The 25,964-nt window shown below is 36.8% G+C and overlaps 1 protein-coding gene across 1 annotated transcript in view; it reads right to left on the bottom strand.

Moving 5' to 3' along the window:
• FAT1 (FAT atypical cadherin 1) overlaps window positions 1-25,964 on the bottom strand; it is a gene marked incomplete at both ends in the record, with an annotated part of 100,955 nt that overhangs the window by 48,746 nt on the left and 26,245 nt on the right. The window contains 2 exons of the mRNA XM_080621770.1: window positions 1,995-2,056; window positions 23,713-24,027. Coding sequence (XP_080477896.1) covers window positions 1,995-2,056; window positions 23,713-24,027 — 377 coding nt within the window. The remainder of the gene's footprint in view (window positions 1-1,994; window positions 2,057-23,712; window positions 24,028-25,964) is intronic.

Genomic DNA, 25,964 nt, shown 5'->3' with positions numbered 1-25,964 from the left:
TTCTAGGTCTTTTATTTTCAAAGCTCTCAACATAAAACTAACAAATGGAAAAACAGCTACTCTGAGCCATACTGTCTGTCAATATTGCTCTGTATTTAAGAGTTCTTCTGTTGTTACTTAGTAGACTTTTATTTAAAACTTTAATAACCATCTGGGATTCAAAATGAAGGAAGAATGAAGAATTATAAAGGATACCAGCAGGCCATAACCAATATTACAAACTAACAAGCAATCAGCTTAATCTGCTATCTTTATAGAGAATGCTGAAACCAGGTTTTATGCATCATTGTGTGATAACGTAACATTAAAAGAAACTTTCTGAGTTCCATACATGTTATCTTGATATAACTTAAGGTTAAATTACCAGGCATGCCTGCTACCAGACAACTGTCCGTAACATTACACTACTAGTATGATCTCTGGCGTAAGATTTGGCCCAGAACAAATAGCACACTCCCACACATTGCCTAGCTGCAGCCTGAGAATTCACACAATTACGGCTCCATTCTCAACCAGCAACTTGGACATGGCCATCCTGTTCCAGGGATAAGGTAAAAGCAATCAAAGCCATACTGTGCCAGGTGGCTTCAGGGTCAGAGAATTACCTACAGCTCATTTTATTTACTATATAAATCTAACACAAAAGCCTGCACAATATGCATAGGAGTAAAAGTCATGAGATACTAACTTTTCAACAAATACATAGCAGTGGTCAAGAAATACGATACAAATTACACAAAGTGCTTTGGGAAACTGACACAAGCAGATTTAAGGATGCAATTTAAAAAGAGAATAATATAATGACTTTCAGTTTCCAGGAATAACATGTCTAATGCTAAATCAAATTTGCCACTAATTAACTTTGCTGCTGCTAATACTACTAGAAACACACTGCAGAGGAAACTGCATCCGATTGCTACTTAGGTGCAAAGAGTTCTTTCCAGAACTGATACAGAAATTAAAATAATGATAAAAATTTTGTCTAACAGCTGCATTAATCCAGCTTGCAATGCACCAAAGGGATAGAAAAAGGGCAGGAAGACTGCATTTACACTGGAGTTCTGCAAAAGTATCCTTTGTACTATCAAGGAATACATTCACTTCCAAGTCCTACTAGAAAACACTTCTACAGGTTTCTCAAGTTTTGAGGAAGTCCAGACTTGCTTCTGTAGCTATACTTAGTTTTGCTGACTCACATTGCAGTCTTTTATCTATCATCCAGGAGGAGAGGCAAAATGAAGATTCCAGATAAATCTTAGCATGTAAGTATCACTGCGAACATTAAGTCTTGGATACTTAAATAATACTTACTACAATATTTGTAATTGTGGGTGAAGTACAATGCTGTCACATTGCATGACAACACTTGGTAATGATACAGTTGTCTACATGTTTTTCTTTCATGTTTGACAGAGAATAAGAATTTCTATTCCATAAATTCCAGATGATTGATTAAATGTAACTAAAAAAAAAGAATTACATAACGAATTTCATGCTCTTGGACTCTGGACTCTATAATGCACATTTCATGACTCAACACAATCTGTTAGCATTCCAATATTTAAAAAAAAAGATTCTGTATTTCTTTTCCAGAGATCTACGCTCAGCAAAAGGCAGGCTGAAATAACTATTCCAATAATTAACAGGAAAATAAAATAAAAAATTAAAAAAAAGGGAATCATACTCCTTATAACAATCACACCTTTGTATTGCTTAAAAAGAAAAACCTGGTTTACAGATATAAACGCAAAAAATTACCTTCCATCTCTATCTTAACTCTTCTTACAATAAAGTCCTAACACACTGTTTTTATAAGCTAGGTACTGCAATGCATTTTCCGTGTTGCAATATAATGAACATAGAAGAAAACTACTTCTGAAATCCAGTTCTCTAAATTCCTCATATAGGGATCAAGTATGGTAAACTTAACCATTTGTGAAAGAGCAATGAATTTAACAGCCATTATTTTTCAGAGAATTAAAGAAATTATTTACCTCCAATATGTGTTCTCCCTGCTGCTCTCGATCTAGTTTTCTAGATGTAGTTGTAATTAGACCTGTAAATATAAAACAATAATTAATCAGATCCTTCAAGAAAATAATGTGAATGAAGGTTAGGTTAAACCAGTAGTTACTCATATACAAAATCTCAATTTCTTCTTAGGTGGTCTCTTCTGTTTTTGCAGAAATTATGCCTTCATTAAGTGAACGGGGGTGAGAGGTTTGCTTAAGAACCATGAAAATATTCTTTGCAATCAGAAAGCTAAACTGTTGCAGCCCTTAAGACAGATGCAGTTCAATTTTCAACACATCTGTGCATGTCATGCTTCTAACAGGAGTAACGTACGTAATTCTCTTAGAAAAAGTCTTGTTTTCAGCGGGTGTTCATACTCCTTATTCAGATGGTGCTTACAGACATTATCTGAATAATTGCCAATCTCTTCAGGAGAAATATCTATTTGTATTTTTAGCAACAAGAGCAGAAAAAGGATGATGTGAAGAGATGCATCAGTGGTGGTAACCAGAGAAATTTGTGCTTGTTGCCTTGATTTGGCAAAGTTGTGAATGGTCCATCCTTGGCGGTGTTCAAGGCCAGGTTGGACAGAGCCTTGGGTGACGTGGTTTAGTGTGAAGTGTCCCTGTCCATGGCAGGGGAGTTGGAATTAGATGATCTTAAGGTCCTTTCCAACCCTAACTATTCTATGATTCTGTCACAAGGAGTCAGTTGCTGTTGGCAAGAGCAGACAAGTTTTTAATGCATGATGTTAGATTTTGTTGCAAGAGTCTGATACACCTTTGATGCAAGATTGGGAAGGTGTGATGAGTTTTGCTTTAAATGAAGAAATTCAAAGATTATGAAGTGACAAAATGACACTGAAATAAATACAAAAGGATGTTATTTGAATTAATTCTCCCTAACAGTAGGTTCAAAATTTTAACTATTTAGTTTCATGAAAAATAAACTCAGTCAACTCAATTACAGTTGAATGGCTTGCTATGGTATGGCTTAACTGTGCCATGGATGCAGACACAAGAGGTAACTCCAGTTTCTTTGCTGCACAAAAGCCATTAACTTGTTTGCAGATACAAGTTGGCCCCACAAACGCTATTGTGGTGTTCACATTAGACTGAGCCTGTGCTAGTAAATCCTGCTAGATCTAACTTGGCTTTTCATGGAGCAAACAACAAGATTTAGATTCATGCAGCTTAAGCCACTACTGGCCAAAGCGCCCCATATTCTCAAGAATTCAGCATATATAAGATACAGAAGATGATGTAATGTCATGAGACCTTTTATCCAACTATTCCAGCCTTTTACGGTGACAAGAAAGCACGGCTATCTCGATCCTTAATTGTCAAACTGAAAAACAGGTAAGCAATTTCCCAATTAAGGACAAATTAGAGATGAAAACAAGGCTACATACTTCATGTTCCTGTTTCTAACTATAGTGTAAGCTTTATTAATAAGCCCTCTTATAAGTAAAATTAAAATCCACTCTTAAAGTTTTCAAGGTTGATCTGCTTTAGTAAAAAAGCCTTCAATTTTGTCTCACAGCTGATAAAAACCAGAGTGTATAAGTAAGAAGAGCAATAAAGATTTTTAATTTCACCTAAAAGGCCAGTGGAAGCAGTATTGTGTATCACCAGTGCATAGCTACTCAGTGTTCCTGTCAAAATACAGTTGTAGTCTGCATAAAACAACAGCCTGTACTAAATAGGATGAATAAAATCTATATAAGGCAATATTACAGCTGTCAAATGTTCAAACAACTATTATTCAAGAAAAAGTGCAAATAATGGCTGTGCAATTATGGTCAAATCTGCCCTTGTTCTTCCAGCAGTTTGGTTTGCCATTGTATCAAATCCGTTATATACCTGATAATCTAGACATAAAGACCTATTATCCTCTCCTACTTTATCTTTTTATGCTTTTACAGCACATAGAAAATATGTATGTTATTGTTGATACATCTTTTGGTACTATAAAGCAATTGTCCCTAATTACAAAGAAAATGAGAATGAAAATTAAAAAAAACCCAAACAACCAAACAAGGCAAAACTGTTTCATCAGTACTGTCAGTTTAGGAAGGGAGGGGAGAGTAGGGACAAGGAAAAAGAAAAAAAAAATGATGTTGCAACTCTGAAGTAACCTCCTTGAGGTAATAGTTTCCCATAGAGATTAGACAGCTGTGAACAATGACAACTGAAAATATTTATTGTCACATATTCTACGCAAAGCTTTCTCCTAATTTCCTAGCTGACGTTGGTCAAGCCGTACCTTTTCTTTTCACAGGCTCTAAGGGAAAAAGCACAGAACTGTTAATGGGAAGTGAACAAATGGCAGAGCCGATACCTTGTCTGCTTCCCTCACGCAAAGGAATTCGTAGGCGACTTCAAGAAACACAAGCTCTCCTCAGTCTTCTATTGAGAACCCACGAAGCATTAAACCTGAGACTCATCACAGTTGCAAGGGAAAAGGGTAAATTTCAGCATAGCCACTAAATGAGTTGGCTACTGAATAGGTGGGTTGAGGATGGAGAAGATCTCAAAAAGCACAAGAATAATAAAGTAATTCCAGCAGAAATATCTCATTATGCTTGCATTTCTACGAATATTCAATATTCAGTCTATATGCTCTGACACTATTAGGTACTATCTCTCACAGCAGAAGCAAGTAAAGAATTGCTAACGCATGAGAGCAGGAAGACGGCACCTTTTAAGTTTCCTATCCACTTTTTCCCTGATTAAAAGCCATTAGGACTGCAGCCACCACTAATAAATGCCAACTAATACTTTAGGAAAAGAAACATGCAAAAAAATGCTTTTGCTGCAAGCACTCCAGACATTATTCTATCCTGTACCCGCTACTCAACATATTACAATTTATTAAAGGAAATCTAATTCCAGACCTATTTTCTTGTTAATGAAGCCAGTCAATACAGCTCAAACGGGTAAGCAGAAAAATACCCAGTAAGAACAAGATATATACATGCTCTGATCTGTTAAAACTTCCAGACTTTTCAACAAAGCACGCCACACTGTTTAAAACTAACAGACTAATAACAGAAGGGTTTAGTCTTCATCATATATATGTCCTGTATATTCAGCAGAAACTAATGCCAACAAAGGAAATGTAACACTTCTAGATTTAGAATCATATACGCATGCATGGCATTCTTTTTACTTAACTCTTTACTGCTAGCCACTTTACTAAGTGAAAATTTAGCTTCAATGAAGTGTTTCACTACACCTTGACTGTAAAAGGTTTGATTATGGTGGTCACTAAGGTTTTCAATTTTTTCCAAGTTTTTCCTATATTATAAGATGTTTAATGCTGCACTGAGATTTCACCAGTTGTTAAAGAGCTTTCCTGAATTAAGGCCATGGTAATAAGGTCTAGTGTTCCTATGCAGCATGGTTTTTGTGACTGCCCATTAAAAGGGTTGCAGAGAATCTTTGGACCTAATATAAGTTAGCTCCTAGGAACAAGAGCCACCACTGCTCTTTCTACTGAAAACAAAAGTTCTTCAATTTCTTAGATTGAACTCCCACTCTTTTCTGTAACAGTTTAGAGATTTCCTTGCTGTGCCCCTTCCTCTACACAAATAAATGAATAACCACACCTTTCCATATACCACATCCCCACAAAAGTAACAAGCAAAAGATAATTTCAATTAATCTCTGAAGAAGTCTGTAACATAATCAGTTCTGAATAATCTTATTGTGAAGTGGGGAGAATCTGTTCACTGCTGAATGAGAGAAATGGCAATGTGTGTGAGAAACAATGGGCGTCTGTGACAAAGCATGCAGTTTTGAAGCAAAACTCACACACATCATTTTGCAGCCATATTTTCCTATTTTCCTTCTGCCTTCTCTTATCCCGCTCCCTTTCCTCCCTCTCCACAAGACCAGCAGCAACAATGAGCTCCAGTAATTCACATCACTGACTATTATTCCACCTGGAAATCAATGCACACTATGGCAAGATGAGTCAAGCACCCACAGGAAAACAAGAGTTTATAACAAACATTTCTAAGATAATGATGAGCAAATGGTATCTCTAGTGAATTGGTGCAATTTTTCTATTCAGTAATGTTTCAAAACTCACCTCATCAGAAACATTTTCATAGCAGCAGCTTAGCAATTTAAAGAGCTTGGATAAACCACAGCTGTTCTGCCTCACTAGCTGTAGAGGTACTATAATGAGCTGAAACTAACTGTAAACATCGATAACAAAACAAACCAAATTCATCAGGTAACAAATACGATTGTATTCTCTCTTCCTTCCTCTTTTGAGTTTACATTCTGAGGAATCTGCTGCCTACTTGAGGTCTACTGAAAAAATCAGACTGTATACAAACAAAATTTACTTTAGATTTCTATTTTAAACAGTATTAAACCAGACAAAAATATCACTACAGGATTCAATTACGTAAATATAAATTAAACCTGCTACACTTGGAATACCAAATAGCACAAAGGAGCTGACATTAGCAAGGATTTATTTTATCCCATATAAGCTTTCCTCTAAGTGCCTAGCTACATCATGCTACCTCTGCATCTGAAAAACAGCACATCAACAATGACGACTTTCACACAATGCCATCTCTTAAAAAAAAACCCACAGAACATTAGGTGAGCACTGTGTTATGAATGGTAATATTAATTCCATGCTATTAGCTATCTTTATGGCATGGATGATCTCAGTGATGAAAGAAGTAGCATAAGAAAAAGTGGTCTTTGCAAGGGGGGGAGGAGGAAGGCTCAAAATTTCTGTCTTACTGGGTATACATCGCATTCCCTACTACAGGCATACCTACAAACATTTGTGTTTTCAAAAATGTACACAGACTTTCCAACTGCACATTCAGCTTGAGATGATGAAGGTTCTGGAGCTGGCTAGGAGTTTGCCTGTTAGCCAGAGCTAACCCACCATGATCACAGAATCACAGAATCATAGAATAGTTAGGGTTGGAAAGGACCTTAAGATCATCTAGTTCCAATCCCCCTGCCGTGGGCAGGGACACCTCACACTAAACCATGCCACCCAAGGCTCTGTCCAACCTGGCCTTGAACACTGTCAGGGATGGAGCATTCACAGCTTCCTTGGGCAACCCATTCCAGTGCCCTACAGTAAAGAATTTCTTCCTTATATCCAATCTAAACTTCCCCTGTTTCAGTTTGAACCCATTACCCCTTGTCCTATCACTACAGTCCCTAATGAATAGTCCCTCCCAAGCATCCTTGTAGACCCCCTTCCCTACTGGAAGGCTGCTATGAGGTCTCCACGCAGCCTTCTCTTCTCCAGGCTGAACAGCCCCAACTTTCTCAGCCTATCTTTATACGGGAGGTGCCCCAGTCCCTTGATCATCCTCGTGGACCTCCTCTGGACTTGTTCCAACAGTTCCATGTCCTTTTTATGTTGAGGACACCAGAACTGCACACAATACTCCAAGTGAGGTCTCATGAGAGCCGAGTAGAGGGGCAGGATCACCTCCTTCAACCTGCTGGTCACGCTCCTTTTCATGCAGCCCAGGATCCAAAAAACTAAAGCAGATGCCAAGTCTACTAAGCTTCCTCCAGCGAGTGAACAAATAAACTTGATTTGTATAATGTAACAGTATTTGAATGGTAGCGTATGAAAAGAAAGTTCCTCTGTTCAGTGAGTGCATGGCACTGAAGGAAATATGGAAAGCAGCTACAACATTTTTTATCACCAAGTTCAAAAGATAAAAGACATTGGAACTAAATATAAGGGAGGTCACATTTTGTTGATAAGATTTTAATCTTCTATGTTGAACACAAACCATAAACAGTCAGCAGATATGTTTTCTCTGGATGGCATTAGTGCAACTCCATCAGTTTAAAGCTTTAATCAGTTCACTTACAATGTACTATTATTTAGGTTCTCATTTCCCCCACTTCAACCTCAAAAAAGACAAATTTCTAAGGAATGTGAGAAATAATTATCTTGGTATTTTCTTTACAAGGTCTTAATATATAAATCAGTGTAAGAGTTGAAGGAACTATGGATTTCAAACTCACACGCGGCTCTAATGATAATCTAGTTTGACAACTGCATAACATGACCCTAAAGCACAGGGCAAATTACCACTCACATCCTGTAAGTCGAAGACCAATTACGTCTCTTCAAGTGATAAAAATGCTGTTGCGCCACAAGGCAGGATTTCCTACTAATCATCCTCATTTAAGAAATAGTGTATTATATCCAATTCAAGACAGCTTTCCCTGTAGACAGAGGAATATATCTTTTGTCTGAGACTAAGCCCACTAGAATTAGAAGTTTCCTGCTCAAGTAAGTACTTCCTGTGAGCAAGCCATGTCTTAGACATCTCTGATAACAGTGTCAAGTCTACTGTTTGGAAGATCTTTTATGACATTGTTTTAAACTGCTTCCAATATCTCCAAAATACGGACAAAATTGCTGATAAGCACAGTAATCCATGATTGTTTCATCACTGCCACAGGAAGATGACTATTTTTTTTGTCATCTTTCAACTCATTTCAAGTTAACTATGATTTACACCTCACATACTTTACAAACAATGACCATCAGAAAAGGCCCTTGTTTGCTTTCTAAGGATACTCAGATAAGCTTTTTGGCAAGACTATAGTCAAATCTTGTTTTCTGTGTAAGCCAAGCCAAGGCTTCACAACAAATAAAACAGGTTATTAAAAATAAACAGGTTATATATAACCTGTTTATGTTATATATGTTACGTTATATATGTTATGTCTGTTATAATAGCAAATAAACAGGCTATTTAAAACAGATCAATGAAAAGTAATAGCAGGGGGATTTAAGAACAGATTTCAGCTTTGCAGCTGACAAAATATAAATTCTATGTCTTACAGTCATGTATAGATGATGATTATAAGCTAGACAGTGTGCCACTGTAATATATTGCCATGAAGGCAGGCTGCTGAATTAAAAACCAAACAAGATCACAGTCCTAACCACCTATCATACTGGAGAAAGTATATCATAAGGGAACTGAACAATTTTGGTTTATGAAGTCCTAAAGGTAGTTCCTTCGCAATCTGACTTGCTTTTCATTCCTAAACTCTTACTTGTCCTAAGCACTTCTACAGCTTTCAATAAAACCAGCAACAGAACTGTAACCAGTAATTGTGAAGTGCTGAAAATATGATTATAAACATATACTCCCTGAAGAAACTAGCAGGATGCTTTACAAGCACATTAAACTGCTGCAAATGCCTCTTCTGTTGAAATAAAACATTTAAAAGCAATTATTTCCATTCTTTCAATAAAGACTGCAAAAATGGTACCACATTTCAAGAGAAACTGAAAGTCCAGGTTCTGTTTTTCCACTCCTAGCTGAATACTCCATCCACTAGCTAAAGAGTTATGTTGTTGTTTGCTTGTTCTCTTGGGTCTCTTTTTTTGCTATACAGTTGTTTAGGTAGAACAAAGATCACTTCTGCCTAACACAGCTTACAGCCTGTGGCTTAGCAGGCTTTTCAGGCAGTTTAAATCCACTTTGGGGGCTAAAGGAGTAGTTTTCGCTTCACATATGGACTTTCTGATCAGGATGTTTTACAAAAAAAATTAGTTACAACACCCTATAAATAAACAGTTTTAGAAAAATCTTAAAGTGAGAAATACTGACCTACACCGCACTGAAATCAGTGTTCCCTCTTTGTTAAGTATAGCATGATCGCCCTCAAATAGTGCAGTCTTTCAGAGTTTTCATGCCTTTCCCCTTCAATTCCCATCTGCAGCAATTCAGTCAAAAGTCAGGACACTCCCACAACATACAGGCACCTAGATAAACTCCAAATTGAAACATCTAAAATGCTTTATAGAACTGCACACTGTACTTGCTCTTCAGACCATCTTTTTGTTTAGACACTATTCCTGTTTCAAATGCTGATGCACATCCTCTGGATTTCATTCACAAAAACATTTTTGGCACATTTATCCCAGTGAATAAATGTCCTGCCCTTTGAACAGTATGAAAAGTAAAGTAATAACCAAGATCTCAGTAGCACCCAGGTCAGGACTGCATCAAACAAGGGATAACTGGTCTAGTCCATACAGGTGGGCTTGTGTCAGCACATTGGAAGTGCTGAATTTATTGAAATATGGTAATATCAGTGTTTATGAGATCGTTTCTTGATGCCAAACCAGACTGCAAGCTTTGTATATAAGGTTAAAAAGTAAGTTACTTAACCCTGCTATATCACACCACGAATTACCACGTTAATCAGTAACCAGGCAATTTAACTATTCAATCCTACCAGTACAAAATGTTAAGTGCAAGGTGCGTATGTGAAGTTAAGTGTCACTTCCCTGAACTATTTTAGTACATACAAAGACTTGAAATTTGCTTATCAGAGTACTCATTAACCATTTTAGTGATTACAAGCAGGGAGTAAAGACAAGCAACCTACCAAAGATTATTAATATATGGTATAAGGAGGAAAAACTCTTTACACAAACAACTAATTTATCCAATCCAATAAACACTATAGAGCTTCAATTTCAAGCAGATTTCAAATGATGTATGAAATCTGTGCTTAGTGATCACATAATTTTATGAAAACTGCTCAAATATATCCTATAAAAGTAAATACTGTACTTTTGAATACTCTAATTAGTCATGTAGTACATTATTTTCAGCCTGTATTTATTAAGACAGTGATATAACTGCTTCTGCCATAAGTCTTTTACAAGTAGAACTATTTGGGGAATAATGAAAATAAATACGTAAATAATCTCACATCCCTAAATAGCTATACTAGAAAAATAAACCGAAGCCTAAAATCCTGCATTCTGAATGCTTCAAAGCATTTAGGATGTGTCCATTCTCATTGTCAAGCATATCCTTTTGGTAGTTTGTTTCTCTCATACATAACAAGATAAAAACCAGAACTGTAAGTCATAAGCAGCATAAGATGACAATACAAAAAACCAGCACTTAATACATAATTAAAAAATAGTTAAAAATTTTGAATGGAAAATAAAATAATAAAATCCAAGTGTGATTACTGAAACTAGTAAGTGATGATAAATGTCCTGTCAAATGAACTTTGATCTTGCTATCAATAGATCACTACAAATTTTTGTTATTTCTTTGCTTACCTTGCAAAAATACTCTTGCCTTCAGCACCATCTGGTATACTAAAGCCACACCAATTCAAAGCTCAAATGCCTTTGGTAATTAACTCTTTTAAGTAACCTGATCTTCATCACTTGCTTTATTATCTCATTTTGAGACATACCATCTTCAATGATTAAGTACAGAATTACTGTCATAGTCTTACACCATCTTGAAAGACCTTTTCAAACCTGACATAATCTTATTGCACTTATAGTGTCTGAATAAAGGAATGCTCCTTTCTAAACTTAGCTTTTTTTTCTTGAACAAAGAAAATGCATTTTTCAGTTTATGGTAACCAGCACTGAGTTGTTAATACGTTTTAAATAAAATCACGATCAGTTGAAAGAAGCATTTAAAACCAATTATTGAATGACCAAAGTGAGTTTTGAGGTCACTTCCTCTGCTACGGAAGTTTTATAATTTCATGATTAATCTCCCACAAAACTGTTGCAACACATGTGGATTAAAGAAGATTGACAAATTCACAAAGAAAGAACGCATACAGCCTTTTGAATTTACTCTGCCAGTAAAGCTATTTATTTGGTAGCTATTGTCTCTGAAATGCAACGTAGCTAAGCAAAATTAAATTCTGAACTTCCTGCATTGAGTTAACTGAACGTATTCATCAACAAGTAGATTTTTTAGCAGCAACAACCATAAAGTCAAAGCTCACAAACAACCTAAACTTTACGACAGAGATTTAAAAGGTATCATATAAGTCAAGAATACATGATTTCTAAGAGAAATATGAGAGCAGATTTCCATGTTGGCTATTGTCTTGATGTCAAAATTACTCTTATACAATTCAACTGTTTTTATTAAGACTATTTTTTAGTAACAAAGCAGTGGTTTGGTTGCAATTATGGCATATAGCTGACAGCATTGGTTAAGAACAACTGTAAGTAACATGAGAAATTACTGAACCCTTTATGACATTTAATAAAATTCTACAAACAGAAAAATGTATTATGAGGATGAGTAGAAAGTTTGATAGTACTTAAACATTTTTTGCGCGACAAAGTATGAAAACAACTTTTAGAAGTTTTTTGCTAAACTATAGTGATAGGTTTTAAGTGAAATAAGAAATTTAAGAAGTGTAGTTAAAGTTTCTTAATATTTAGCCTATTATGGTAAGAAAACAGTTCTCAAATAACATTACATTTTAAAATATAAAATTGTGAAAAATATTTAAGTGAGAACAGATATGAAAATGAGCTGTTACTGACAAAATCCATTCCCTCCGAATTTTGAAGATATGGCTTATGAAAGGGGGAAATTCACCTTCCAAATATTTATCATTCGATTTTGTGTGTCTATATGGTTTATTTATTTTACTATTTGTTTTTTATTAATTTAAACAATGAGAATTTCCTTAAGAAAGCTCATCAGTTGCAAGAGATAGCTGGTCTTTCTTTGTCAACTTTAGGGTTGACCATCCAATTTGAAAATACAGACTTAAATTTGAAAATGTAGACAAATTCAAGAATGTCTCCTTAAAAAGCCAACAAACAGAACTATATCTCTGTGGCTGAAATACAGAAAGTTTTTCAAAGTTCTTGAAGGACTTCAGGATTAAATAAAAATATGATTTGGCACAGGCTTTTCCAACATATATCACAGCAGTGACACTGGATGGAAAGGTTTTTATCTCAAAGCAACTGGGCCAAGAACTAAGAGCAGCATAGAATCATAGAATGGTTTCAGTTGGAAAGGACCTTAAAATTCACCTAGTTCCAATCCCTCCTGTCACATGTAGGGAGGGACACCTTCCATTCAAAGCCCCATCTAATCTGCCCTTGGTAACACATCCAGGGACAGAGAATCCACACTCCTCTGGGTAGCCTGTTCCAGTGTCTCACCATCCTTACAGTAAATAATTTCTTCCTCGTATCTGATCTAAATCTCCCCTCTTTCAGTTTAAAGCCATTCCCCCTTGTCCTGTCACTACATGCCCTTGTAAAACATTCATCCACAGACTTCTTGTGGGCCCCCTTTAGGTAGTGGAAGACTACTTGCTATAAGGTCTCCCTGGAGACTTCTCCAGGCTCAACAAGCCCAACTTTCTCAGCCTGTCTTCACAGAAGAGATTCTCCAGCCCCCTGATCATCCCCATGGCCCTCCTCCAGACCCAACTTGAGCAGGTCCACATCCCTCTTGTGTTGGGGCCCCAGAGCTGGACATAGTAATCCAGGTGGAGTCCCATTGCAGTGGAGCGGAAGAATCACCTCCCGTCTGTGACCCTGCTGGTCACGTTCCTTCTGATGCAGCCCAGCATGCCAGAAAAAAAAAAGACATTATATGATCAAGCAGTATGAATAAAAACAATACTTTTTTGTTTGGGTTTGTGTGTATACATCTAAACCTTAAAATGCTAGTTTCTAAACATGAATTTGGAGATTTATACAATGTTGCTTCCCTTCCCCCCGCCCTTTTTATTTTTTTCTTTAATCACAGAATGCTTTGGGTTGGAAGGGACCTTAGAGCTCACCTAGTTCCAACCCCCCTGCCATTTCTAGGGACACCTTCCACTAGACCAGATTGCTCAAAGCCCCATCCAGCCTGACCTTGAACACTTTCAGGGATGGGGCAACCACAGCTTCTCTGAACAAGGTGGTTCCAATATCTCACCACCCTCACAGTGAAGAACTTCTTAATATCTAATCTAAATCTACGCTAAATTGCATATTATTTCCCACAATGACAAGGCACAATACTAATGGAAGCCTAGAATGCACTGCAGTCTTTTAACTACTGATTTAAAGGACTTCTGTAACTGAACCATACGTAAAGACCTCTAGGCAACACTCATGACAGAGATTGCATAAACTGCTGTCAAAGGTCTTGTCTGACCTCTTAGAAAAGCTGAAGAAGAATTTTATAGATGACTCTTAGTTAGCCCTTGGCTGTGACTCCACAGTTCCTGTAGAACTATTATTTTTGCTGGGATTGAACTTTTATTGTCACTACTCACAAATCAAGCCAAGCTAGACCTAATTATGGCACTAATTTTCAGTAATCTTCCCTTGATTAATTCCCTATTAATACTAGCATTATAGTGTTATGTACAAAAACCTTCCAGGAAAGGCGTACCTTTGAAAGCCTGTGTGAAGGTAGTATTATGCAAGTGACTGATCACAATCTCGTCCTTGGCTAGAATTACCAAAAAAATTACTCAAAAAAGCATATGCTACAGAGGGAGTCTGTCATCATCATCATTTCTGCATCAGAATATGGGAAAACAGAAAGAGAACCTTAACTTTCTTTTAAACTCCTGCATTACAACACAGATCATGCAGAGCACGACCTTAAGTTTTTATGCAGTTCAAGGACAGAAAAAGTAGAAACAAAGGACTGCTGTGCTTCCCATTTATTTCCTACCTCCTACCATTTCTCTTTTTCCAGAGATGTAAAAGAATAAATAAATAAGCAAAGCCCAACACAACCACCTATAAGTGATCTCTACATAAATGCTTGGAAATAGGTTTTTTTTTTTAAAATAGCTGGTTATAGTACAGCAAATTTTCTACATTTTCAAGTGTTAAATCCTTAAACATTGTAAAGCAGATATGAAGATGTCAGAAATTTCGTAGACATGAACTTGTTTTCCCAGTGCCAAAAAACTACCAAACAGAAAATATTTGTCTAACTGCACTTCAAGTGCTTTGAACGGTATTTTAAAAGGAAAATAGAAGTACCTTGTGCAGAATTAAGCTTTCTTTCCAAATACGTATCTGTGTAAACTTTAATCTACTCATGTAACCCTCTGTGGTTGCAGGTGATCAACAAACATTTGGGTTAATTCTAGTCACATTTTTAGTAAAGGTTAAGAAAAAAAAAAAAGTCTGTTCCAGAGACAGTGCAATCAAATACTTTATTTTCTCTGCATGTGACAGGTAAACAGTTGGACACATGGAGGCTGCTACATATGCTTTGAGTTGTATGACACGAATGAACAATAATTGAGCCTGGCATTGTCTGCTAGCTACAGAAGTAACAAGAACAACTTCAGTGTTTCGGTCTTTATTTAACTTTAAATCACATTAGTGTGTAATGTAGCAATACTGGTTTTATTCAAGTTCTAAAATATTACATCAATTGGGATTAAAACCCACAAGCAGTTAAACAACAAAGATTTCTTTTGTTCAAATGAAGCCAATACTACTGTGCGGTCACTGGCCCTTCATTTCCTCACTAAGTAATTCTCCAGTGTTATCGGAAACCCATGGAAGTTGTTCACAGCTGTACCCATTTCCTATTTCACTTCAGTCTCCAAATCAGACAGACAGACACAAAGATACTGCTTTAAAGGTTACAAACAGTGTAAAATGATAAAATCATATGATGTAGACAGTTTGACCATGAGCCATTAGCATTTTATAACCTCACAAAGCTGCAATAATTACCAGAGCCCAACAGACAGCGAGAGCCACAGACTCAGTGCTGCTAAAATTTAAATCCCGTTCTTCAATAGAACAAACTTTTAATATTGAATTAGCATTCTATTTTGGGTTTGCACATACAGAAATGTCTTTAAGTCAGCACTTAATCTGAAGGTTGGTATTAATTTTGTAATGTGTGGTTTGAAGCACGGTATAATTTATGAAACAGACTGACACAATCCTAAATTGGCACAGGATCTATTTAATGTAAGTACTTTCAGAAAACTTGAGATAGTAAAAAAGCATAGGTGAAAAGAAAAAAAAAAAAGACAATAAGAGCAAAAGTTATGTCAGATACTATTAAATCCTAGACAAACACATTTTCAGATTGTCACTCAAACTATAAAACTCCAGAGTCAAGACTGCTAAATCATTGTGACTGTTTTACCATGTGTGCATCAAGATGCACAGATTCGGGTGCACTGGAAGCACCAGATACAGTATGTTCTGAAATATGTAATTACTCAGTGTTTCTGCTGGAATCTCCTATGTAAGAAAGGCCTTATATAAATGCCTAACTCCTACACCAGAGGATTACTAATTTTGTCAAGGGAATGTCCATGGCATTCTCATGATAATACCCAAGTGCTTCTTAAATATGCATGAACATATCTTCAGAACACTTCTAAGCAATTAGGTCAAGCAATTATTTCTATTTAATACTTGCAAAACTGAGGTATGGGGAAATCAACACTTCAAATTAATTTTGTCATTCTCCTCTCCTGGTTATGAACACAAGTCTAGGTTTTGGAAGTATATGTTATTTTCATATCAAGTTGCACTAAATGCACAGAAAGCTATACTTTTGCAATCAGCATTTCTACGAATCTGACTCAAAACTGTTATATGCAACAATGTTAAGTAACCCCCTGCCTCATTTGCTATTACTGCCTTAAGTTTCTGAAGTAAGGCATGGCTTCTGGGGAAAGTGTTATTAACTACCCAACCCCTATTCTTTCCCCAAGCCAAATCTGGTCGGTACAATAAATGTACCAGAAGTCCTAAGGGAGTGGAAACAAACATACCAATTTTGCAAAAACATCAAAAATTATTCCTTGCCTAAACACATGGGCAAGGTAGTCAAAAAAAAAAAAAAAAAAGGACACGGGTCTTCCCTCACCCTATATGCATAGCTGGTTAGGATTCTGGTTTCCTTCTCAGTAACATTAAGGAGAACCAGAACTCCATTCATTATGCACATACAGGTTTTGCCATTCTAATGCACATACTGCCATTTACAAGGTAATATAAGCTTCTTTCAGGTAACTCAGCAATCTGAGATATTAATCATACCAAGCCTGTACCACTGAGTAGCAGCTGCATTTTAAAATTGTGGCATGGCAAAACTATTCCATCCATATGGAAACTGATATAGAGCACAGGGGACTTCAGGAAGCTTCTTTTGTTTAGATAAAGTCCATTCTAATGGCTCTAGTTCTGCAGCAATTAAGGTTATTCTCCTCAGCTCTTAAATTTCCATATTTTGCATATGACTCATTGAGTCATTATTGTTGGGCAGTTAAAGGTGAATACCTTTCTTCCCATTTCACATGAGGTTTGCAATCCCATAATTTAAAGAATAAAAATAGAAGAAAACTACAAAACATAGGAAAGTGAAAGAAAAACAATTTTGTTGACTATGGAGCTCTGGGGAACATTAAGCATACATTTTTAGTTGGGGAGCTAGTTTGCATACTACCCTTCACAATTCTTACTGTGTGCAACAAAAAGCACATATTTAATGTATGTCCCACTCTCCTGTCTCAGACAGAATGAAATTACATGTTTTGACTGAAAAATCTCCTAGTAAATTTAATAACTCTCTTGAATGAGCACTAACAGATCCACTTCTAAATGGTTAATCCAATATAGATGAGAAATTATGTAATCATAATTCATAAACAGCTCATAAATGTGCACTTCTATATAGTGGTACTATCAGCTATTATTAGTAGATGCCATACTAAGTACCTCTTCCACTTTCTCTAGAAATTAGTGCAACTCTGCTGTCAACTGTCATGCTTCCAACATTTCTCTTCAAAAGCAATAAAGCAAATAAAGATATTATAAAATAAAAGAATCAAAGACGGGGGGAGGGGTAATTTTTCCACTCAATACAATCGTGTTAATGTTAAAAAAAAAAAAAAAAAAGTAATATAATTCAAACAATACAATAGTAAACTGCATTTTGTAAATACAACTACAGAGTTTACATCAGTGATAAAACTTTTCAGATCTAGAACTAGCTTGGAGTTCAATCACTGACTTAAGGAAAACAACTCATTACTCATTCCCTAAAGGGTCATTTTTTGTGCATCAGTATTTTCTTAGACAAAACATGTCCAAATGCAACCAATGAAATATGAAAACTAAGAACTATGAGTATTTTGATAATTAATTTCCAAAGTCTTTGACCTTGTTACAAGGTAATTTAAAATTAAAATACCTGAATAACTCATGAACAAATAAACCACACCCACAAGAAGCAGTGAAATATTACTAAACTTTCTATTATACATACTAGTAAAAAAAATTGCACATTGGGAGCTCCAAAGCCCAAACCCAGAACTTGTTTACTGCCATATAGTCTTTTGCTTTACATGAGAGTTGCTAAAAGCACAAATAATTTCTTATCCTCAGTGCAACAGCTCTGGGGTTAAGTAGCGAGATTAACCATAGAGACCCAGGATGTGCTCTGAATAGCTATGAAATCCTGTCAACACCAACTCCTTCCATCTAAACATTAAGATGCCTTGCATCTCTATCATTTTGTCAATTACTTCTGTATTCAATCAAAAGCTATGCTGCAAGAAGTTAAGCAGATATAAAGTAGTTAAAATTAATTTACATATTGCTCTACAGTTGTGTTCAAGCTAACCATGAAAGTCATGCAATTAGTCTTTGCTTTAATTCTTTCCTGTAAATAATGACAACTATTTTTATTCCACCTGGGCAGCTCATGTATTCAGCAGCTTATTTTTTTTATTCATGGAGACTCCAAAAGTAAAGGAAATTATATTTCATTTGCTTTAATGAAAGGCTAGGTAGATCCGAAAAGTTTATAAAAATGTTCTGTGAAGTACTGCGTTATATATCCTGCTCCAAAAAGTGAAGCAGCATTTCTGCATGCAAAGAAAACTTAGCAATGTTTCTTTAACTAAGTTATTTTATAATTTCTTCAAACAAGAAAGATGTTTTCAGCTGCTGATGAAGATTTACTGAAGGGCATAGTCAGAAACCGAAGCACATAGATACTATTTCAGCTAGTAACATTTTTAAGAAACAGATCAGTCAATCAATAGTTCTTGTCATGAAAAGAAATCACTTCTTTCTGTGAAAGAACTATAACCTACATAGGTCCATGTCAGTCAGTTTCACCATCTAAATATTCAGGATTATTGCACAGACACAAACACCTTAGTCTGGAGCCTATAAAATTCTAGAAATTAAACACTTCAGAGAAAAGAAATCAATGTTTTACTTGACATAGGCTACATTTAGATTATTGCTATTTATATTCTGTATTAGTATTATACACACAGTTGTAGCCATGGACCACAACACCATAGTGTTAAATTTTATAAAGACTCAGAAAAAGATGGACCCTTGACCTGAAGAGAAGACAGTAACATATCGTCTGGCTTGGGGAAGAGTGGCTGAAAAGCTGCTCAGCAGAAAAGGACCTACGGGGTGCTGACTGACAGCCGCTGAACATGAGCCAGCTTGTGCCCAAGTGGCCAAGAAGGCCAAGAGCATCCTGGCCTGTATCAGCAATAGCATAACCAGCAGGGCCAGGGCAGTGATATCCCCCTGTACTGGGCACTTGCGAGTCTGCACCTCGAATGCTTTGTTCAGCTCTGGGCCCCTCACTACAAGAGAGACATTAAGGTGCTGGAGAGAGTCCAGAAAAGTGCAACAAAGCTGGTGAAGAGCCTGGAGAATAAGTCTCATGAGGGACAGCTGAGGGAACTGGGGTTGTTTTGTCTGGATAGAAAAAAGCTCACAGGGGGACCTTATTGCTCTCTACAACTACCTGAGAGGAGGTTGTGGTGAGGTGGGGTTGGTCTCTTCTCCCAAGTAACAAGCAATAGGACAAGAGCTAATGGCCTCAAGCTGCACCAGGGGAGGTTTAGACTGGATATCAGGAAAAATTTCTTCGCAGAGAGAGTGATCAGGCATTGGAACAGGCTGCCCAAACAGTGGTGGAATCACCATCCCTGGAAGTGTTTAAAAACTGCATAGATGAGGCACCCAGTGACATGGTTTAGTGGTGGACTTCACAGTCTGGAGGTAATGGTTGGACTTGATGATCTTAAAGGTCTTTTCCAACCTAGCTGATCCTATGATTCTACTGTCAGCTAAAACATATTTTTAACACTCACCACATATTTTAAGAATCCCAACACTAGCCTTGCCTTGACTCCACTGAATGCCTTTACTGTCGTCAATTTGACTTTGAGGCTGCACAGCAGCCCAAAGTAACCAACATAATGCATGCTTAACTCTTATTGTCACTTTTAATGTTACAATGGGATACAGTTAAAGACTTGATTCATATTCCAGCCCCACCTCCCCTTTGGCTGGAAGGGAAACCTGGTGCCCTGTGAAGGTTTCTCTTCCTTTGTCAAATACCTTACAGTGTCTCACAAGGTGTAACAAGTGTAATATACCTGCATAACCAAACAAGATGGTATTTGATTTCACTAATTCTAGTCAAATGCATTCTTCAGCTGAGCTCCCTTTAATTAATTGAGGGTGATAAAATATATTGTGCTTTAACTGCAACAATAACTAGTGTCTTCTAAAGTGACTTTTCAAATCTTAACACCCCAATCCTAGAGAAAGAGCTTTCACCAAAGACAGGGTTCGTTCAGGTTAAACATATTTGATTTCTAACAGGCAGAAGAGAGACTTGAGAAGTTATGAACCTGATAACCTCAATCAAAACTCATCTTGATCACCACATTAGTGCCTACTGCAGACTGTCAGTTTCAAACTGAACATATACAGGAAAAACAAGCCCATTAGATCACATGAAATCCAGTGTCCCAGGTGATAGAAAGACAGTATGCGTAAGCTAGCTATTTAATACCCATTCAACTTATTTGAGTGCACTCTGGGAACACAGCAGAAACCCACCAAAGAGGTTTCCCTGCTTCGTTCATGTCTTCTCTTCCCCTCCTCTTTATTATGTCTATCTAGCACTATAATTTTAACAGCAATAGACAATGAATTTACCTATTCCAGTGATTTTAACCATATTAACAAAAATAATTTCTGTTGAATGTAAATCAAGAGGGAGATTATTTTCTTCTCAGTGCTTGTATTTTGATTTTTTTTCTTTTCCTTCTCCTTTAGCACAGAGCTGAGAAGGACTCCAGACCACACTGCTTCGGTATACACGCTTCAACAAAGTCAGGTAAGAAACTCTCTTGACAGAAAATCTTTATTAGCTTTATATTAAGTGTTCTTTATCACTTCACCATCTAGTGTGTTGAGCTTTCTCAAGTTCCCTTTGTAACGTAAATTAGATTGTCAGTAAGCTACTGATGTGGAAAACTACAAGCTCCAAAGACAGGTCACAATCTCCTGCTGCCCTAATTTTTCTATCCATTAAATAGAAATAAGCATGTTTATCCACTTCAAAACTTACATAAGGGAGGCATGCAAGTGTCCTTTTTAAAACAAAGTTTGGAAAATGCTGCATAATCATACAGAAGACAGAGAGGAGTAGGAAAGGACTGGAAAAAAAGAGCAAGAGAAAGCAGGCTACAAAAAAAAAAAGAAAAGAAAGAAAAGAAACAGCAACCAAAAATAGATGGTCAATTATACAGTAAAGACTACATGAACGTAGGCAGAATTTATGTTCACTCACAATTTGAGCACTGCAGTCACTCTATTCTTTCTACTTAAGTCACAGGCAATTTTACTCCCATACTTTTGAATATCACTGATTGAGATGACTATATGGAAGTAATAGTAAAGAAGAAACAGTACTTTTCAAAACCAGAAAGAGGAAGTAGACTAGAAAATTTTTCCTTTTGCATCATGTTAAGCAGAGAAAGACAAATAGAAATAAAGCACACATTCGCGAGTTTTCTGCATTCACTTTAGAAGATTCTGTGGTTAAATATTTCTTATCTTATTACTTAGGTTGCCTTTGTTCTAAAAGCAATGCTTCTGTAAGTATTGTATTTAGATACAGGCTTTAACTATGCTAAAGATCTCCTGCTATAGTGACTTCATATGTCCCTCTTGGCAATATCCTCACAAGCAGATGCAGCACATGCTGACGAAGAAGTTATTGTCAGAAATCACCCAAATAACATACCTGTGTTTGCACTCAGAGCTTTGCTGACACAGTAATTAGAGCTGCTGCAGCACACAAGTCTTTCATACCCTGAGCTGAAACAACCATGAAACAGAATGAAGGCCACAGTGTCAAACCAGCCTTCAAAACATATTTTTTTCACCCAATTTCTGCTCCTTTAAATCTCCTGAAATTTCCCCCATGAATGAGCAACAGCTAAATGAAAAAGGCTTCTATTGCTCTCTTTTAATTACTGGGTTTGTTACAGATTAAAGTCGCTCTCTACACTTCTAGTCTAAAAATCTCTGGATCCTAAGAAGAAATTTCAGGCTGAGTGAATCGGAAGATTCTCCTCTAATTTGTAATGTGAAATAGTTCCTAGATGCAACATTTGAAAAACTACTCTGTGCCCAAACCAACAAAATATTATTTAATTAAAACCAAATCCTTCTTTACCATTAGGAAAGATCTGTGGATAAAAACATCCAGCATGTGTACTGTACATACATGTATTTGTACGTCCATGCTCATTCAGAAGCAAGGGATGGTAGGCAACCTCTACATTGTCTTTAACATGACTGTGTAGCTTCAGTTAATATGGATTATTTTGTTTCCTGTCTCTGCCCTGTGCACATTTCCGTATTTGTAATTCACAGTTACTAAAAGGTTATTTGTTTCCTTATTTGTACTTTCCTGTTAAACGTTTTTTGTGAAGCTTTCCAAACAACCTCTAAACTCAGACTTTCTTTTCATTACCTGCAAATTATCTCCCAGATTTTCTATTTCTTACAACACCAATAGTTACTACGACTGTGGGACAAGTGAGTTTATAGTTAACACATGGCCTGTTAATAAATGACCTTAGACTGACTACCTGGAAAAAAAAAACAGCCTGACAAAAAAACCTTATGTGTGAAAATTGGAAGACTAAGACTGCTAAAAACAGCTGGGACGAAACTAAGCTAAAATACGTATTCTTGCTGCACGACAAAAGCAAATAGGTATTGGCCAGTATAGAGGGGAGCAACTCTGAAGTAAACCTTCCCAAACCATGCACCATCTGGATATCAAGTACTTTGAACCAGCTCCTTCACTCTCAAATCTTCTTCTGCTTGTTTATGTAACTTACTAATATTGACACAAACCAAGATACCAGGTGTCCTGGGTTCAGCAGCAGCAGTCACTTTTTCTCTTTCTAAGTAGCTGGTGCAGCTCTGTGTTTTTGACTTTTGGCCTGGGGATAGTACTGATAACACTAACGTTTTCAGTTGCTGGTCAGAATGTTTACTCTGACCAAGGACTTTGTGAGTCTCATGCTCTGCCAGGGAGGAGGGGAAGCTGGGAGGAAGCAGGGACAGGACACCTGACCCAAACTAGCCAAAGAGGTATTCCATACCGCAGCACGTCATGCCCAGGGATGTAACTGGGAGTTACCCGGAAGGGCACGCTCTGCTCAGTTGGACTTGTTTTCGTCGGGTGGTATCGTATTCTCTTCCCTTGTTATTTCTCTTATCATTATTATTATTGGTGGCAGCAGTAGTGATTTGTGTTATACCTTAGTTACTGGACTGTTTTTATCTCAACCCGTGGGAGTTACATTCTTTCGATTCTCCTCCTCATTCCTCTGGGAGGGGGTTGGGGGGAGTAGAAACTGCATGGCTGACTTGCCGACTGGCTTAAACCACGACACCAGGTTAACTAACATGAAAAGCATGGTTACAATGTTAAACCAAAGATCTTGATTTTGCCCGGTTCATGTATTTATGCAAATATGTTGATTCATTCATACGTAAAATAAATAACTGTATTGCACTTACCAGTTTTGGGGTTTATTGAAAAGAAACCCTGTGGATTTCCACTTGTAATCTTGTAGGTTAACTTTTCACTTGAGCTAGAATCTGGGTCAAATGCTTCAATCTGAATGACTGACACATCTTTAGGTGAGTTTTCCATGACCTCTGGGTAATAAACTGGTTCTGTGGTCTGAGGAGCATTATCATTAACATCCCCAACTTCTATGTAGATTTCAATGAAAGATGATAAAGGCACAACGCCTTGGTCTGTTGCATAAACAGTTAACCAGTAGTGTGAAGTAGTCTCACGATCCAGGCGATCTGCAGTCTCAATAATACCTGTTAATAGGAAGAAAGATAAATAGAAAAGGCTCAATAAATATGCAGAAGTGTGTACAAATACAGTAAGCAACAAGCTCAAACAAATTAAAAAAATTAATACAAGTTCGAAATAACTGACCTTGATTCTACAGTCGTTGTTCATATACACAGACAACATATTGAGGCTAGCCTGAAGCCCCAAAAAATACAATTACTACAAGTTTTCAGCAATTGCGCATTACAGATATTAAAACAATACATATTTAATTTCCTTTCCAATGTCCTTTGAGATTTATCAGATCAATTAGCACTATTTATAAAAGCTATTTTGCCTAAAAGATTAAATCTAATGAGTAATTCACAGTCTTTTGGGACTTCAATGACCCTCTTTACTCATCACTGATTATACTGAATTTCCTAGTATATTAAACTACCTAATTTAGACGCCAAACTCTTGAACTGTTTACCATTTATATTAGTAAGCAGCTACTTCAATGTGAAACATTCTTATCTATGTGCCCAGATGAATTATTTAGCTGACTTTTCTTAATGGGCTAATTTGGATTCACACAGAAATTTCACAGGAAAAACCCCCAAAAGCTATACTTGAAGCTAAACTTTGTAGCATTAGGACCACCCAGTGGCTGCCATTACTCTAGCAATGGAAAGCAGGACTTAGCTCAATTTTACACACATAAAATGAATTTAAGGAACAGTTACACAATTCATCAACTTCATAAAAATCTGTCTGCTGAGTGTACAGGAGCTTGTCTGAGCCAGAACTAAATAAAGAATAAGGGACTCGAATTTTTATCCACTGTGAAGGAAATACAGATCTGTTTTTATAAGCAGCTTACTCTACAGGTACCATCCTAATATGCATGCACCAAAAAGGTATGTGACATGGTGCATATGATGGGGAATGAATATTACATTAATTCACAGAGCTGTGGCATAATAAAACTGGGCACTTTCCTTTTCGCGATCCAGCTGCTCTTACAGGTTGTCTGATTTGAGGTATTTTGTAAACAGAACTTCAAATGAACCTGAGACTTATCAGGGTGAGGGACAGAGCAAGCCCTTGCAAGCAGTTCTGTGGAAATCTTGCAAAGCTTTGTCATGGATCTTGTTGTTTGTTATACTGATACACACCAGGCCTAATTGGAACTGGAGCAGAGATGAGTCAAACTATCAACCATGACAGATGGTTCTGGACTCTGGATAGAGCCACCCAATGTGACTGTGTGCCACGTCGTCCTTCTCCTGAGCTCACACCACACAACACATATATAACTATACACATCATCAGTAAAATAGGACCATGATAAAATTACGCCACTGTGTCTTTACAGGAATTCTTCAGGAAAGGAAAGAACTCTTAAGTGTCACTTCCTTCACACAGTCCAGGCACTTTTTTAATGCATACCAGCTGAGCAAAATGAGATTAATATTGAGGAATTACTCATTTATCCATTACTTTCTTTGCCTTTTAAGAATTTGCATAAGGGTCTAAAAATGGCAATTTGAAATTTTACGAAGTCAAGAAGATCACTGCAGAAGGGCTGAAGGGGTCTGCATCTAATGCTCAGACCTTCAAAATACCCATATACAGCATTTCAAGCAACACACCATTCCAAAACTACCGCCAGATGTCAGTGTGGAAATTGGTTTTATGTAGCGTCAAATGCTTTAGAAAGGGGATAAAAAGGAGGGGCAGTGCAATTTGAAAATATACACGCATTACACACAGTCTATGAAGTTTTCTTGAAAGCAAACTGGTGGCTTTATAATTTCCTACCCCCATACCTCACCCTCCCTCTACCATCAAAAACTAAGCCAAGGTGTTAATTTTCAGGATATTGGCATTTTACATTTTCAGTCCTTTCATCTCAGTACTTATATTTTGTTTGATGGCAGGTTTTTTTATTAAAAAAAAAAAACAAACCAACCAATAT

Source organism: Psittacula echo (assembly GCF_963264785.1).
Source record: "Psittacula echo genome assembly, chromosome: 1".
Taxonomy (NCBI): domain Eukaryota; kingdom Metazoa; phylum Chordata; class Aves; order Psittaciformes; family Psittacidae; genus Psittacula; species Psittacula echo.
The sequence above is the reverse complement of the archived record's forward strand: the minus strand, read 5'-3'. Positions and strand labels throughout refer to the sequence as shown.